At 41.6% G+C, this 14819-nt stretch overlaps 1 protein-coding gene across 2 annotated transcripts in view; it reads left to right on the top strand.

The window, feature by feature from the left end:
* Positions 1-14819, top strand: part of LOC141132479 (histidine--tRNA ligase, cytoplasmic-like) — a 217167-nt gene that overhangs the window by 55913 nt on the left and 146435 nt on the right. For both annotated transcript variants that reach the window (XM_073620878.1, XM_073620879.1), the window contains one exon: positions 10656-10751. In XM_073620878.1, coding sequence (XP_073476979.1) covers positions 10656-10751 — 96 coding nt within the window. The remainder of the gene's footprint in view (positions 1-10655; positions 10752-14819) is intronic.

Genomic DNA, 14819 nt, shown 5'->3' with positions numbered 1-14819 from the left:
ACTTACCTGGGAGACGAGAGTAGATGCTGCGTTGGTCCCACTTTCTGGCTCTGTCACATGATTTTGGTGCAGAACTTTCCATACACCATAAGGCAAGATGTCAATCTACCATGACTCGCTGCTCTACCTCTTTGGGAATCCTGCGTGGAAAAAGCTGCTTTTACAGAGACTAAAAAATTCAATATAGCACATAGTTTATACTATGGGCACCATAAGGTTGCCGGAATCTGCCTTCATCAGGCTGTGTTTTCAGAGTTAAAGTAATGTTTGTTGTTTCCAGAAAATATAAAAATAGCAAAACTATGAAGGTATACAAGACAAAAGATTACTTGCCTGTTTGTGGGTGCCATTACAGAGACCCTTTTGTTAATGTTTTCTGCCATTAACTACAGTATTTTAAAGTCTAGTTGGTCTTCCCACACATGACCTCCTCCATCTAAAGCGCTTATACCTTTATACAAAAAAACTTGCGTGTGTGTGTGTGTGTGTGTACCCCCTTGAATAGTAATAATAAAAAAAAAAACAGCCCCCTACCCAATGCAGAGCAGTCTCTTTAATTGTCATCTTGGGGGTGGGGATCTTGGGTGAAAGGGTTTTGCTGGAACTGGGCTTTAAATAATTTTGCCACTTGATGAATTGGAACCTATGACTGTAAAATTGCTGTACAGGTACTCTGTCTATTAGTTAGTTGGCTGATCCCCTGCCAGCTATGTTAGAGAGGGAGGAAGCAGATATATCAGTACTGATACTCTGTACCTGACAAAGAAATGACACCCTGCAACATGGTAGGAGTAAGGGGATGTTCTTTTTTTATTGTAAATATTGGATTCATTTTATGTTTAGCTTTTTCATTTATTGGTACAATGCAATATGTGGGGAGTTATTAAGGAACATCTTTTTGCACCTTTTTTTTATACCAGTGGTTTTTCAAAAGTTGTTTGTGACCTGTATTTTAATTCCTGCTACCTTGAACGGTAAAGCAGCCATTCAGCAGGTGCTCAGTAGCTGATTGTTTTGGACAACTGCTTTATAACCCACTTCCTATAAGCATAAATCCTAACAGAGGGTTTTCCAGTGTAGCATTTTTCACCAAGACCTCATATAAGTGCCATATATGATGCATAGGTCTCACCCTCTTACTGTACATGTGAGCAGGACATCTTGTTAAAGAGATTCTGTCACTGTCATATGTTCCCCCATACCTGGAAGCGCCAGGTGTTTTTCGGTGGCTGCATTGGGGAGAACGGCAGCAGGGGATCTCTGCAGAGATTAGTTAAGTGGTTATAAACCTCTGAAATGAAAAATGAACCGAGCATCTCTCTGTAGTGTGTAATAACCTCAATTCAAAGCACAGAGTGTGATTTCTCACCTCCCTCTTTCCTCTGCTATTTGCATTAGTCACTCCTGACAGGTTATCCCCACACCAAGATGACCAAGCCCCCCCTCCCCTCCAGCACCCAGAAAGTGATTGACAGCCTTAGCTGTGCATGTTTCCCTATGAGACTGTGTGGAGGGGTTGTCCTCTCTCTTTACTCAGCTCCCTGCTCTATAAAGTACTGTGTGATTTCAAATTCCCACCCCCTGCTTGCTGAAGCTGAGAAATAGCATTTAATCTGTGTGTTTTAAAAGGCTGTACAGAAGAGAGAGCTGCAGATAAACAGGTACAACTTTTGTAGGAAGATTTTTATGGTTTTTCAGCCACTTTGTCAGAAACCATGACCGAGACAGAAGTACAGTTAAATCACACTTGTTTAATAATAAAAGTAAATAGAACAAACGTCAAAACATAGCCAAAGTTCGGTAACCGGAATGGATAGTCAGACAAGCCAGAAAGTCAGGAAGCCAGGAATCAGCGTAGTGGAACAGCAAGAAGGATCTGGAGCCAGAAGGAATGTCAGCCAAGCATGTCTTTAACAGGAGTGCAGGAGAAAGTCTCTGTGATGTTGACCAAGGCGAAGGCAGAGATCATCTGGGCTGGACGGCTTAAGTAAGCAGGACTGACGAGCAGGATATCATCAACAGGTGAGTCACTGTGGAGAGATAGGAGCTGGCAATTAGCTGACAGCTGAGCGGCCAGCTCAGAGGAAGAAAGGGCTGAGCCGCTGCCCAGCCCTGACACACTTTAAGTGAATCTAGGGATAGGGGCTCACTTTCATGAGACTTTGTCACTTTTCCTTGAATGAGAAGCATGACAGAGTCTCCTTAAGGGATACATTCTTTAGCTGTCACCAGAAAGAAAATTTTGTTAGAGGAAGAGGCAGGCATCTTGCTGTTTTGCGAAGCTCTTTAAATGCACTTGATCTTTGCTCACTCCTCCAGTTAACTAGAGGCTCAAAGCATGCATATGTACAAGGATGCTTTCTTTGCAATAAGTACTTGCGCCTCTGAAGACAGCTGCTAACTCCTTTTTCAGTCAGTAGACAGTAAATTTGAATTGGCAGGTCTATTAACGTTTCAAGAAAAGGTTATATTTACGCTTCCCAAGCTACAGAAAAATATGATTTGTTAAATTTAAGTTGTATTGTACTCTAATAGCTATTTTCAACTGTAAAATTTCATGGAAAAACTCCTATAGTCATGCTGTAGGAAGTTGTCAACATCATAAAATTTATAAGCATGTAAATAAAAAAAATTCTCTCTCTCTCTCTCTCTCTCTCTCTCTATCTATCTATATCTATATCTATATCTCTATATATATCTCTCTATATCTATATATATATATATATATATATATATATATATATATATATATATATATATATATATATATATATATATATATATATATATATATATATATATTGTATAGATCTTGTGCGTGTGTATATATAATACATACACACACTAAGAGCAAATCTGGGAGGAGTTCTTGCATGACTATGTCATGCCAAGTTCATCCACTGTAGTCACTAGATAGGTAATCTATCCATACAGCGGGTAAAATAAGTATTGAACACGTCACCATTTTTCTAGGTAAATGTATTTCTAAAGGTGCTATTGACATGACTTTTTCACCACATGTCAGTAACAACCCATGCAATCCATACATAGAAAGAGACCAAAATAAATAAGTTCATAAATTAAGTTATGTATAATAAAATAGAATGACACAGGGAAAAAGTTTTGAACACAAGAAGAAAGGGAAGTGCAACAAGTAATGGAAAACCAAGACACCAGCTGAAATCAATCGATAATTAAAAAGCAACCCTGCCCCTTGTCAGTGCAAATTAATATCAGCTGGTTCAGTCTCAACTGATGGCCTATAAAAAGGGGTCTCATTACCAAGGAGTCGCACAAGAAACATCTCATGATGGCTAAAAGCAAAGAACACTTTCAAGACCTTCGCAACCTTATTGTTGCAAAACATACTGATGGCATTGGTTACAGAAGGATTTCTAAACATCTAAATGTTCCAGTGAGTATTGCTGGAGCCATAATCCGGAAGTGTAAAGAACATAATTTCACCATACACGGCCACAACCAGGTGCTCCCCGCAAGATTTCTGATAAAGGAGTGAAAAGAATTATCCACGAGCCAGGGACCACTTGTGGAAAGCTTCAGAAAGACTTGGAATTAGCAATTGTTTCAAAGAAAATAATAACTGATGCACTCAATCGCCATGGCCTATATGCACGCTCACCATACAAGACTCCATTGCTGAAGAAAAAGCATGTTGAAGCTCGTTTAACGTTTGCTGCGTAACATTTAGACAAGCCTGTGAAATACTGGGAGAATATAGTCTGGTCAGATGAGACCAAAATTGAGCTATTTTTATGCCATAACACACACCATGTTTGGAGGTCAATGGAACTGCATATCGCCCCAAAAACGCCCCAATACCAACAGTGAAGTTTGGAGGTGGGAGCATCATGGTGTGGGGATGTTTTTCAGCAAACTTCATATTATTGAAGGATGGATGAATGGAAAACTGTACCAAGACATTCTTTAAAAAAATCTGCTGCCATCTACCAGGATGATGAAGATGAAGCGAGGGTGGACATTTCAGCAAGACAGTGATCCCAAACACAAAGATAAAGAAACTCTCGGTTTCAAAGAAAGAAAATAAAGCTGCTAGAATGGCCCAGCCAAGAACTAAAGATCAGACTTCATAAAAGAGGCCTGCTGAACCTTCAAGATTTGAAGACTGTGTGGAAGAATGGGCCAAAATCCCATCTGAGCAATGCATGCGACTAGTTTCTCCATACAGGAGGCATCTTAAAGCTGTCATTACCAACAAAGGAGTTTGTACGTATTACATTTTCAGTTAGTGTGTTCAATACTTTTTCCCTGTGTCATTCCATTCTATTACACATAACCTAATTTCTGAACTTATTTGTTTTTTTGTATGTATGGATTGAATGGGTTGTTACCGACATGTAGTGAAAATTTTATGTCAATAGCAACTTTAGAAATATATTTACCTAGAAAAATAGTGTTGTGTTCAATACTTATCTTATCCTATCCCCGATTTACATTTATTCTGAGTTTAATAAATGTTTTCCATGTTCTCAGGCCCATATTAAAGTGGTCTTTAACCACTTGCCGACCGCCTAACGTATATATACGTCGGCAGAATGGCACGGGCAGGCAGAATCACGTACCTGTACGTGATCTGCCTCCCGTGGGCGGGGGGTCCGATCGGACCCCCCCCCGGTGCCAGCGGCGGTCGGCATTTGACTGGGAGCGTCGGGAGGCGAGGGGGAGACCATCCGATCGTGGCCCCCCCCTCGCGATCGCTCCCAGCCAATCGGAATCCTCCCCTGCCTGTGTGTAGTTTCACACAGGCAGAGGATGTGATGTCATCTCTCCTCGGCTCGGCAGTTTCCGTCCAGCGCCGAGGAGAGAAGACATGTAAGTGCACAACACACACAAACACACAGTAGAACATGCCAGGCATACTTTACACCCCCGATCCCCCCCCAATCACCCCCCCCCCCCCCCCCCGTCACAAACTGACAGCAAGCAGTATTTTTTTTTTTTTTTTTCTGATTACTGCATGGTGTCAGTTTGTGACAGTTACAGTGTTAGGGCAGTGAATATTACCCCCCTTTAGGTCTAGGATACCCCCCTAACCCCCCCTAATAAAGTTTTAACCCCTTGATCACCCCCTGTCACCAGTGTCACTAAGCGATCATTTTTCTGATCGCTGTATTAGTGTCGCTGGTGACGCTAGTTAGGGAGGTAAATATTTAGGTTCGCCGTCAGCGTTTTATAGTGACAGGGACCCCCATATACTACCGAATAAATGTTTTAACCCCTTGATTGCCCCCTAGTTAACCCTTTCACCACTGATCACCGTATAACCGTTACGGGTGACGCTGGTTAGTTCGTTTATTTTTTATAGTGTCAGGGCACCCGCCGTTTATTACCTAATAAAGGTTTAGCCCCCTGATCGCCCGGCGGTGATATGCGTCGCCCCAGGCAGCGTCAGATTAGCGCCAGTACCGCTAACACCCACGCACGCAGCATACGCCTCCCTTAGTGGTATAGTATCTGTACGGATCAATATCTGATCCGATCAGATCTATACTAGTGTCCCCAGCAGTTTAGGGTTCCCAAAAACGCAGTGTTAGCGGGATCAGCCCAGATACCCGCTAGCACCTGCGTTCTTCCCCTCCGCCCGGCCCAGCCCAAGTGCAGTATCGATCGATCACTGTCACTTACAAAACACTAAACGCATAACTGCAGCGTTCACAGAGTCAGGCCTGATCCCTGCGATCGCTAACAGTTTTCTTGGTAGCGTTTTGGTGAACTGGCAAGCACCAGCCCCAGGCAGCGTCAGGTTAGCGCCAGTACCGCTAACACCCACGCACGCACCGTACACCTCCCTTAGTGGTATAGTATCTGAACGCATCAATATCTGATCCGATCAGATCTATACTAGCGTCCCCAGCAGTTTAGGGTTCCCACAAACGCAGTGTTAGCGGGATCAGCCCAGATACCTGCTAGCACCTGCGTTTTGCCCCTCCGCCCGGCCCAGCCCACCCAAGTGCAGTATTGATCGATCACTGTCACTTACAAAACACTAAACGCATAACTGCAGCGTTCGCAGAGTCAGGCCTGATCCCTGCGATCGCTAACAGTTTTTTTGGTAGCGTTTTGGTGAACTGGCAAGCACCAGCAGCCTAGTACACCCCGGTCGTAGTCAAACCAGCACTGCAGTAACACTTGGTGACGTGGCGAGTCCCATAAGTGCAGTTCAAGCTGGTGAGGTGGCAAGCACAAGTAGTGTCCCGCTGCCACCAAGAAGACAAACACAGGCCCGTCGTGCCCATAGTGCCCTTCCTGCTGCATTCGCCAATCCTAATTGGGAACCCACCACTTCTGCAGCGCCCGTACTTCCCCCATTCACATCCCCAACCAAATGCAGTCGGCTGCATGAGAGGCATTTTCTTTATGTCCTCCCGAGTACCCCTACCCAACGAACCCCCCCAAAAAAGATGTCGTGTCTGCAGCAAGCGCGGATATAGGCGTGACACCCGCTATTATTGTCCCTCCTGTCCTGACAATCCTGGTCTTTGCATTGGTGAATGTTTTGAACACTACCATTCACTAGTTGAGTATTAGCGTAGGGTACAGCATTGCACAGACTAGGCACACTTTCACAGGGTCTCCCAAGATGCCATCGCATTTTGAGAGACCCGAACCTGGAACCGGTTACAGTTATAAAAGTTAGTTACAAAAAAAAGTGTAAAAAAAAAAAAAAAAACACAAACAAAAATATAAAATAAAAAAAAAAAATAGTTGTTGTTTTATTGTTCTCTCTCTATTCTCTCTCTATTGTTCTGCTCTTTTTTACTGTATTCTATTCTGCAATGTTTTATTGTTGTTATGTTTTATCATGTTTGCTTTTCAGATATGCAATTTTTTATACCTTACCGTCTACTGTGCTTTATTGTTAACCATTTTTTTGTCTTCAGGTACGCCATTCACGACTTTGAGTGGTTATACCAGAATGATGCCTGCAGGTTTAGGTATCATCTTGGTATCATTCTTTTCAGCCAGCGATTGGCTTTCATGTAAAAGCAATCCTAGCAGCTAATTAGCCTCTAGACTGCTTTTACAAGCAGTGGGAGGGAATGCCCCCCCATGCCCCCCCCCCCCCCCCCCCCCCAACGTCTTCCGTGTTTTTCTCTGGCTCTCCCGTCTCAACAGGGAACCTGAGAATGCAGCCGGTGATTCAGCCAGCTGACCATAGAGCTGATCAGAGACCAGAGTGGCTCCAAACATCTCTATGGCCTAAGAAACCGGAAGCTACGAGCATTTTATGACTTAGATTTCGCCGGATGTAAACAGCGCCATTGGGAATTGGGAAAGCATTTTATCACACCGATCTTTGTGTGGTCAGATGCTTTGAGGGCAGAGGAGAAATCTAGGGTCTAATAGACCCCAATTTTTGCAAAAAAGAGTACCTGTCACTACCTATTGCTATGATAGGGGATATTTACATTCCCTGAGATAACAATAAAAATGATTTAAAAAAAAAAAAAATGAAAGGAACAGTTTAAAAATAAGATAAAAAAATAATAATAATAAAGAAAAAAAAAAAAAAAAAAAGCACCCCTGTCCCCCCTGCTCTCGCGCTAAGGCGAACGCAAGCGTCGGTCTGGCGTCAAATGTAAACAGCAATTGCACCATGCATGTGAGGTATCACCGCGAACGTCAGATCGAGGGCAGTAATTTTAGCAGTAGACCTCCTCTGTAAATCTAAAGTGGTAACCTGTAAAGGCTTTTAAAGGCTTTTAAAAATGTATTTAGTTTGTCGCCACTGCACGTTTGTGCGCAATTTTAAAGCATGTCATGTTTGGTATCCATGTACTCGGCCTAAGATCATCTTTTTTATTTCATCAAACATTTGGGCAATATAGTGTGTTTTAGTGCATTAAAATTTAAAAAAGTGTGTTTTTTCCCCAAAAAATGCGTTTGAAAAATCGCTGCGCAAATACTGTGTGAAAAAAAAAAAAATGAAACACCCACCATTTTAATCTGTAGGGCATTTGCTTTAAAAAAATATATATTGTTTGGGGGTTCAAAGTAATTTTCTTGCAAAAAAAAATTATTTTTTTATGTAATCAAAAAGTGTCAGAAAGGGCTTTGTCTTCAAGTGGTTAGAAGAGTGTGTGATGTGTGACATAAGCTTCTAGATGTTGTGCATAAAATGCCAGGACAGTTCAAAACCCCCCCAAATGACCCCATTTTGGAAAGTAGACACCCCAAGCTATTTGCTGAGAGGCATGTCGAGTCCATGGAATATTTTATATTGTGACACAAGTTGCGGGAAAGAGACAATTTTTTATTTTTTTTATTTTTTTTTGCGCAAAGTTGTCACTAAATGATATATTGCTCAAACATGCCATGGGAATATGTGAAATTACACCCCAAAATACATTCTGTTGCTTCTCCTGAGTACGGGGATACCACATGTGTGAGACTTTTTGGGAGCCTAGCCGCGTACGGGACCCCGAAAACCAAGCACCGCCTTCAGGCTTTCTAAGGCCGTAAATTTTTGATTTCACTCTTCACTGCCTATCACAGTCTCGGAGGCCATGGAATGCCCAGGTGGCAAAAAACCCCCCCAAATGACCCCATTTTGGAAAGTAGACACCCCAAGCTATTTGATGAGAGGTATAGTGAGTATTTTGCAGACCTCACTTTTTGTCACAAAGTTTTGAAAATTGAAAAAAGAAAAAAAAATTTTTTTTTCTCGTCTTTCTTTATTTTCAAAAACAAATGAGAGCTGCAAAATACTCACCATGCCTCTCAGCAAATAGCTTGGGGTGTCTACTTTCCAAAATGGGGTCATTTGGGGGGGGTTTGTGCCACCTGGGCATTCCATGGCCTCCGAAACTGTGATAGGTAGTGAGGAGTAAAATCAAAAATGTACGCCCTTAGAAATCCTGAAGGCACTGATTGGTTTTCGGGGCCCCGTACGCGGCTAGGCTCCCAAAAAGTCCCACACATGTGGTATCCCCGTACTCAGGAGAAGCAGCTAAATGTATTTTGGGGTGCAATTCCACATATGCCCATGGCCTGTGTGAGCAATATATCATTTAGTGACAACTTTGTGCAAAAAAAAAAAAAAAAAAAAAAAAATTTGTCACTTTCCCGCAACTTGTGTCAAAATATAAAACATTCCATGGACTCAACATGCCTCAAAGCAAATAGCTTGGGGTGTCTACTTTCCAAAATGGGGTCATTTGGGGGGGTTTTATGCCATCTGGGCATTTTATGGCCTTCAAAACTGTGATAGGTAGTGAGGAGTAAAATCAAAAATGTACGCCCTTAGAAATCCTGAAGGCAGTGATTGGTTTTCGGGGGCCCCGTACGCGGCTAGGCTCCCAAAAAGTCCCACACATGTGGTATCCCCATACTCAGGAGAAGCAGCTAAATATATTTTGGGGTGCAATTCCACATATGCCCATGGCCTGTGTGAGCAATATATCATTTAGTGACAACTTTTTGTAATTTTTTTTTTTTTTTTTTTTGTCATTATTCAATCACTTGGGACAAAAAAAATGAATATTCAATGGGCTCAACATGCCTCTCAGCAAATTCCTTGGGGTGTCTACTTTCCAAAATGGGGTCATTTGTGGGGGTTTTGTACTGCCCTGCCATTTTAGCACCTCAAGAAACGACATAGGCAGTCATAAATTAAAGGCTGTGTAAATTCCAGAAAATGTACCCTAGTTTGTAGGCGCTATAACTTTTGCGCAAACCAATAAATATACACTTATTGACATTTTTTCTACCAAAGACATGTGGCCGAATACATTTTGGCCTAAATGTATGACTAAAATTGAGTTTATTGGATTTTTTTTAGAACAAAAAGTAGAAAATATCATTTTTTTTCAAAATTTTCGGTCTTTTTCCGTGTATAGCGCAAAAAATAAAAACGGCAGAGGTGATCAAATACCATCAAAAGAAAGCTCTATTTGTGGGAAGAAAAGGACGCAAATTTCGTTTGGGTACAGCATTGCATGACCGCGCAATTAGCAGTTAAAGCGACGCAGTGCCGAATTGTAAAAAGTGCTCTGGTCAGGAAGGGGGTAAAACCTTCCGGGGCTGAAGTGGTTAATACCTCCTCTGGACTGTACTAAAGCCTCTTGTTTTCTCATTGCCCTCCCCTGGATCTGCATTGCTTCATGTGTAATGTAATACTTCTGTAGACTGCAGTGGCTTCTTATAGAACAGGGGCGTACATTGTTAGGGAGATCTGTCATGAGAAGTTAGGAATTGTTTTCTTGCTGTAATGCAGCATTTTGTATTCTCTGCAACAGTGAAACTGTTTCTTTTGACATTCTTTATTTTTATAAATCATCCCTTGTGTCTCCTGTATGAGTGTATGTGTTAATTTTTCCAGGCTTTATTACAGTTTACCTTTTACTATTTTCATTTTAGAAATAATTCATCTCCTCTAGCTTGTGGTGTGCCTTTCCAAGCATACCACTGTTTTTTAATCAAAGCAGCTGTCAGTTAAGGAGATGTATGTGTGTATTGGTACATAACACACCACTACTAAAGTCAATAGTTTTCTCATTATTCATTCTATTTTGTATCACTGTGAAGGGCTTGTCATAACTTGAAGGGCAGCTGATTGGATGTCATCGTGCGTCTGATGTTGCTGTTTTTTAAACTGCATGTTGATGTTGTTGCAGGAAATACTGACAGGGAAATATGGAGAAGATGCAAAACTTATCTATGACCTAGAAGACCAAGGAGGGGAGAAGTTGTCCCTGCGTTATGATCTTACTGTATCCTTTGTAAAAGTACAACTTTTCTTGTTCATACTCCCCATCATTGCAGCCTTTCTCATCACTTGAATCAAACTCTGATTGGACAGATGTAATATGGTGACATCCACTGGGCTGAGTGTGTATGAGGATCATCAGATGTCTCACTAGAACTTGTTCATTTGTTTTCAGGACAGCCCCTCTCTTGGTAGTTGCAGTTTGATATTTCTGATCCTAGTGAATTAAAACTCTAACCTACAAGGGAGTTCACTGTACCACCTTTCTGTAGCTATGCTCTGTGCTCATTATAGCATTACTCTGATGTACTGAATACTTAAAGTAGAACTATAGGCAAATTTTTTTTTTTTCATTTTGGATAGAATATGGGAGGGTTATAACCCCTGTCTGTTTTTTCTTCGCCATCTGTGTCCCGTTGCCGAGATTTCCCCTCAATTCTTGTCCCATAGCCAAACAGGAAGTGAGAGGAAATCCCTGTAAATGATGGGAGTTCCTTGGAGACCCCAAGGCCACTAGAACTAGTGTCCCCATTGGTAGATGTCCCCTCTATCGCTTTTCTGTTGTCAACCCAAAATTTGTGATTTTCTTTTACTTTCACATTCAATGGCAAATATAGAGGGTGAATCTCCCTAACGGGGACACAGACAGTAGAGCTGCATGATTAATCGTTCAAAAAATCATGATCTCGATTCAAACCTCCCTTTACGATCTTAATGCGGCATTTCCATGATTCATTCATGTAAAAAGAGCAGAGCCGTTCTCTGCTCACTTACAGCTGTCAAAATTAAAAAAAAAAAAAAAAAAAAACAACCATCTGGCAAATGTCTATCAACATTGCTTAGCGCTGAGAGATAAAAGAAGACATTGCAACATTTTAAATCAGGGGTCTCCAAACTTTTTAAACAAAGGGCCAGTGTACTGTCCTCCAAACTTTAGGGGGCTGGACAATGGCCATTGGTAGTAGAAATTGTCCTGGCATCAGTGGGAATAAACAATGCATCTTTGGTTTTAGGGGGAGGAATACTGCCCTATCGCTGGTGTCAGTGGGAGGAATAGTGCCCCATTGTTGGTGTCAGTAGGAGAAATGGTGCCCCATCAATGGTGTCAGTTGGAGGAACAGTGCCCCATTGTTGGTATTAGTGGGAGAAATAGTGTCCATCATTGGGGTCAGTGCCATTGTTGGTGTCAGCAGGATTAATAGTGCCCATCGCTGGTGTCAGAATTGTGTCCTGTATCTGGAGGGAAAGGCAAGGGCCTGGTAAAGGCAAGCAAAGAGCTGCAGTTTGGAGATCAAAGGGATGAACTTCGGTCTGTAAATGAGGTCAGTTTAACCAAGACTTAAAGACTAAGCCTTTTTATGACACTTGTTGCTTACAAGTTAAAATCAGTATTTTTTGCTATATAATATTTTTTTAGCAGAGACCCTAGAGAATAAAATAGCGGTCGTTGCAATATTTTATGTCACACTGTATTTGCACAGCGGTCTTTCAAATGTAATTTTTGGGGAAAAAATACACTTCAATGAATTAAAAAAAAACGAATCAGTAAAGTTAGCCCAATTTTTTTGTATAACTTGAAATATGATGCTACGCTAAGAATTGTGAGGGCAAAAAAATTGGGATTCTCATTTTTTCCAGAATCGTGCAGCTCTAACAGACAGCAATAAAATGATAAGTGTTCTAATCCATTTCCCCTCCATCCAAAACTAAAAAAAAGTTTTGCCTTTAGTTATATTTTAAAAGCATAATAAAGCAGAAGACCTGCAACAGATGCAAGCAGACAGTCAAACTCCAGACAACTGTTTCGTGATCCCTTGCACTATTTCAAGGAAGTCAGCTCAATCTTGAAAATGTGGGCAGAGACACGAGATTTTGCTTTTTTTTTTTTTTTTTGGAGGTTAAGTAGACTGTTGAGTTTTGTTCCAAGCATCATGGTCAGGGGCGTTGTTAGGTCTACAAAAGATCTGGGGCTAAAGCCCATAGCAGCAAAGTAAAGAAAGTCATACGCTTGGGTGGGTATACACATGTATATAATATACGTGTGTGTGTGTGTGTATATATATATATATATATATATATATATATATATATACAGAGAGGCTGGTGTACATACAGAGAGGCTTGTGTATATACTGTAGAGAGGCTGGTGTATATACTGTAGAGAGGCTGGTGTATATACAGAGAGGCTGGGTATACAGAGAGGCTTGTGTATATACTGTACAGAGAGGCTGGTGTATATACAGAGAGGCTGGGTATACAAAGAGGCTTGTGTATATACTGTACAGAGTGGCTGGCATATATACAAAGAGGCTGGGTATACAGAGAGGCTGGTGTATATACAGAGAGGCTGGTGTATATACAGAGAGGCTGATGTATACAGAGAGGCTGATGTATACAGAGAGGCTGATGTATACAGAGAGGCTGGTGTATACAGAGAGGCTGTGTATATACAGAGAGGCTGGTGTATATACTGTACAGAGAGGCTGGTGTAATTTTACTGTACAGAGAGGCTGGTGTATATACAGAGAGGCTGGTGTATATACTGTACAGAGACTGGTGTATATACAGAGAGGCTGGTCTATATACTGTACAGAGAAGCTGGTGTATATACTGTACAGAGAGGCTGGTGTATATACTGTACAGAGAGGCTGGTGTATATACTGTACAGAGAGGCTGGTGTATATACAGAGAGGCTGGTGTGTATACTGTACAGAGAGGCTGGTGTAATTTACTGTACAGAGAGGCTGGTGTATATACTGTACAGAAAGGCTGGGTATACAGAGAGGCTGGTGTGTATACTGTACAGAGAGGCTGGTGTATATACAGAGAGGGTGGTGTATATACTGTACACAGAGGCTGTGTATATACAGAGAGGCTGGTGTATATACTGTACAGAGGAGAGGCTGGTGTATACAGAGAGGCTGGTGTATATACTGTACAGAGAGGCTAGGTAGTACCGTTTCCCCCCTCACTCATGGTCTGCACTCCCCTGCTCAGGAGATTGTGTGAGAAAGTTCCTTCCGACTCTGGTATGGGCGGAGCAAGGGAGGAGACTCTCTCTCACACACACTGATCTCCTGGCTGTGTCAGGCAGCCCGGGACACTCTCACGGTAAGGCTGGCCCTTGACTAGGGGCTATGGAACCCAGATTCGGGGCTCCAGCCTCAATAGTCACTCCCTAGTGACACCACTGATCATGGTATAGTGAAATGTAAACCTAAAAATTCACTATCGATGATCCAGTGTGTATGGGAGGTCTAATGAAACTAAGTGTTGCTATTAGAAGCTGCAGAATATGTTAGTGCTGATCATAAACTTTTTTTCTTCAAGGTATGAAAATCTTTCATTACTGAATTTATCAGGAAAGTAGTGCAAAAGGCAGGAAGACCTTTTTTGTTCCATATGTATTTAGTAGCACAATAGCTTTTCTGTCTGCTGTCACACATTGGTTAAATGGGATGACATTTAGGTGGTTCCACAATCAGGAGTTGACTGTTAAAGGGGAACAGTTTGGTGGTCCTGACATGTTTGAATTGTTCTACACAATTTGTATCCATTGAAAGCAAACCTCTGTACTGAAAGTATGGGTTGCAAATACATTCTAGGCAATTAATCTGAGCAGGGGTTGTGGCCTTAACCACCTGACTTGCAGGTGTCCTGTGGTTTCAGCTATAATGGATGCCACACAACAATTAACATTAGTACAAAGTTATGAACTATAACAGCCATAGAAATGCACATTGCACTTAGTGATATTGTGATGACCACTCTGGGCACTTCTCTTTTCCATTAAAAATCATTGAAAGCATATATGGTTGGCTGGGGAACATCAACTATGGAGCGTTGATGACTGGGAAAATATAATCTGGTCCAATGAATTACAGTTTTAACTTATTTACAAGTACTGGCATACTCTTGGTGTGATGTCAAGCCTTTAGAATACATTTCAGTATAGTATTATGGGTAAACTAAGTTCACCCATCAATCTTGAGCAGTTGTGTGATGCCTTAAGCTCAGTTCATTATACTATAAAATCAACAACAACCCGTTTAAAATAAAATTGACATGGTTG

The sequence above is a fragment of the Aquarana catesbeiana genome, linkage group LG03 (assembly GCF_042186555.1).
Source record: "Aquarana catesbeiana isolate 2022-GZ linkage group LG03, ASM4218655v1, whole genome shotgun sequence".
NCBI classification, from domain to species: domain Eukaryota; kingdom Metazoa; phylum Chordata; class Amphibia; order Anura; family Ranidae; genus Aquarana; species Aquarana catesbeiana.
Note: the sequence above shows the minus strand (reverse complement) of the source record. Positions and strands in the feature narration are given on the sequence as shown.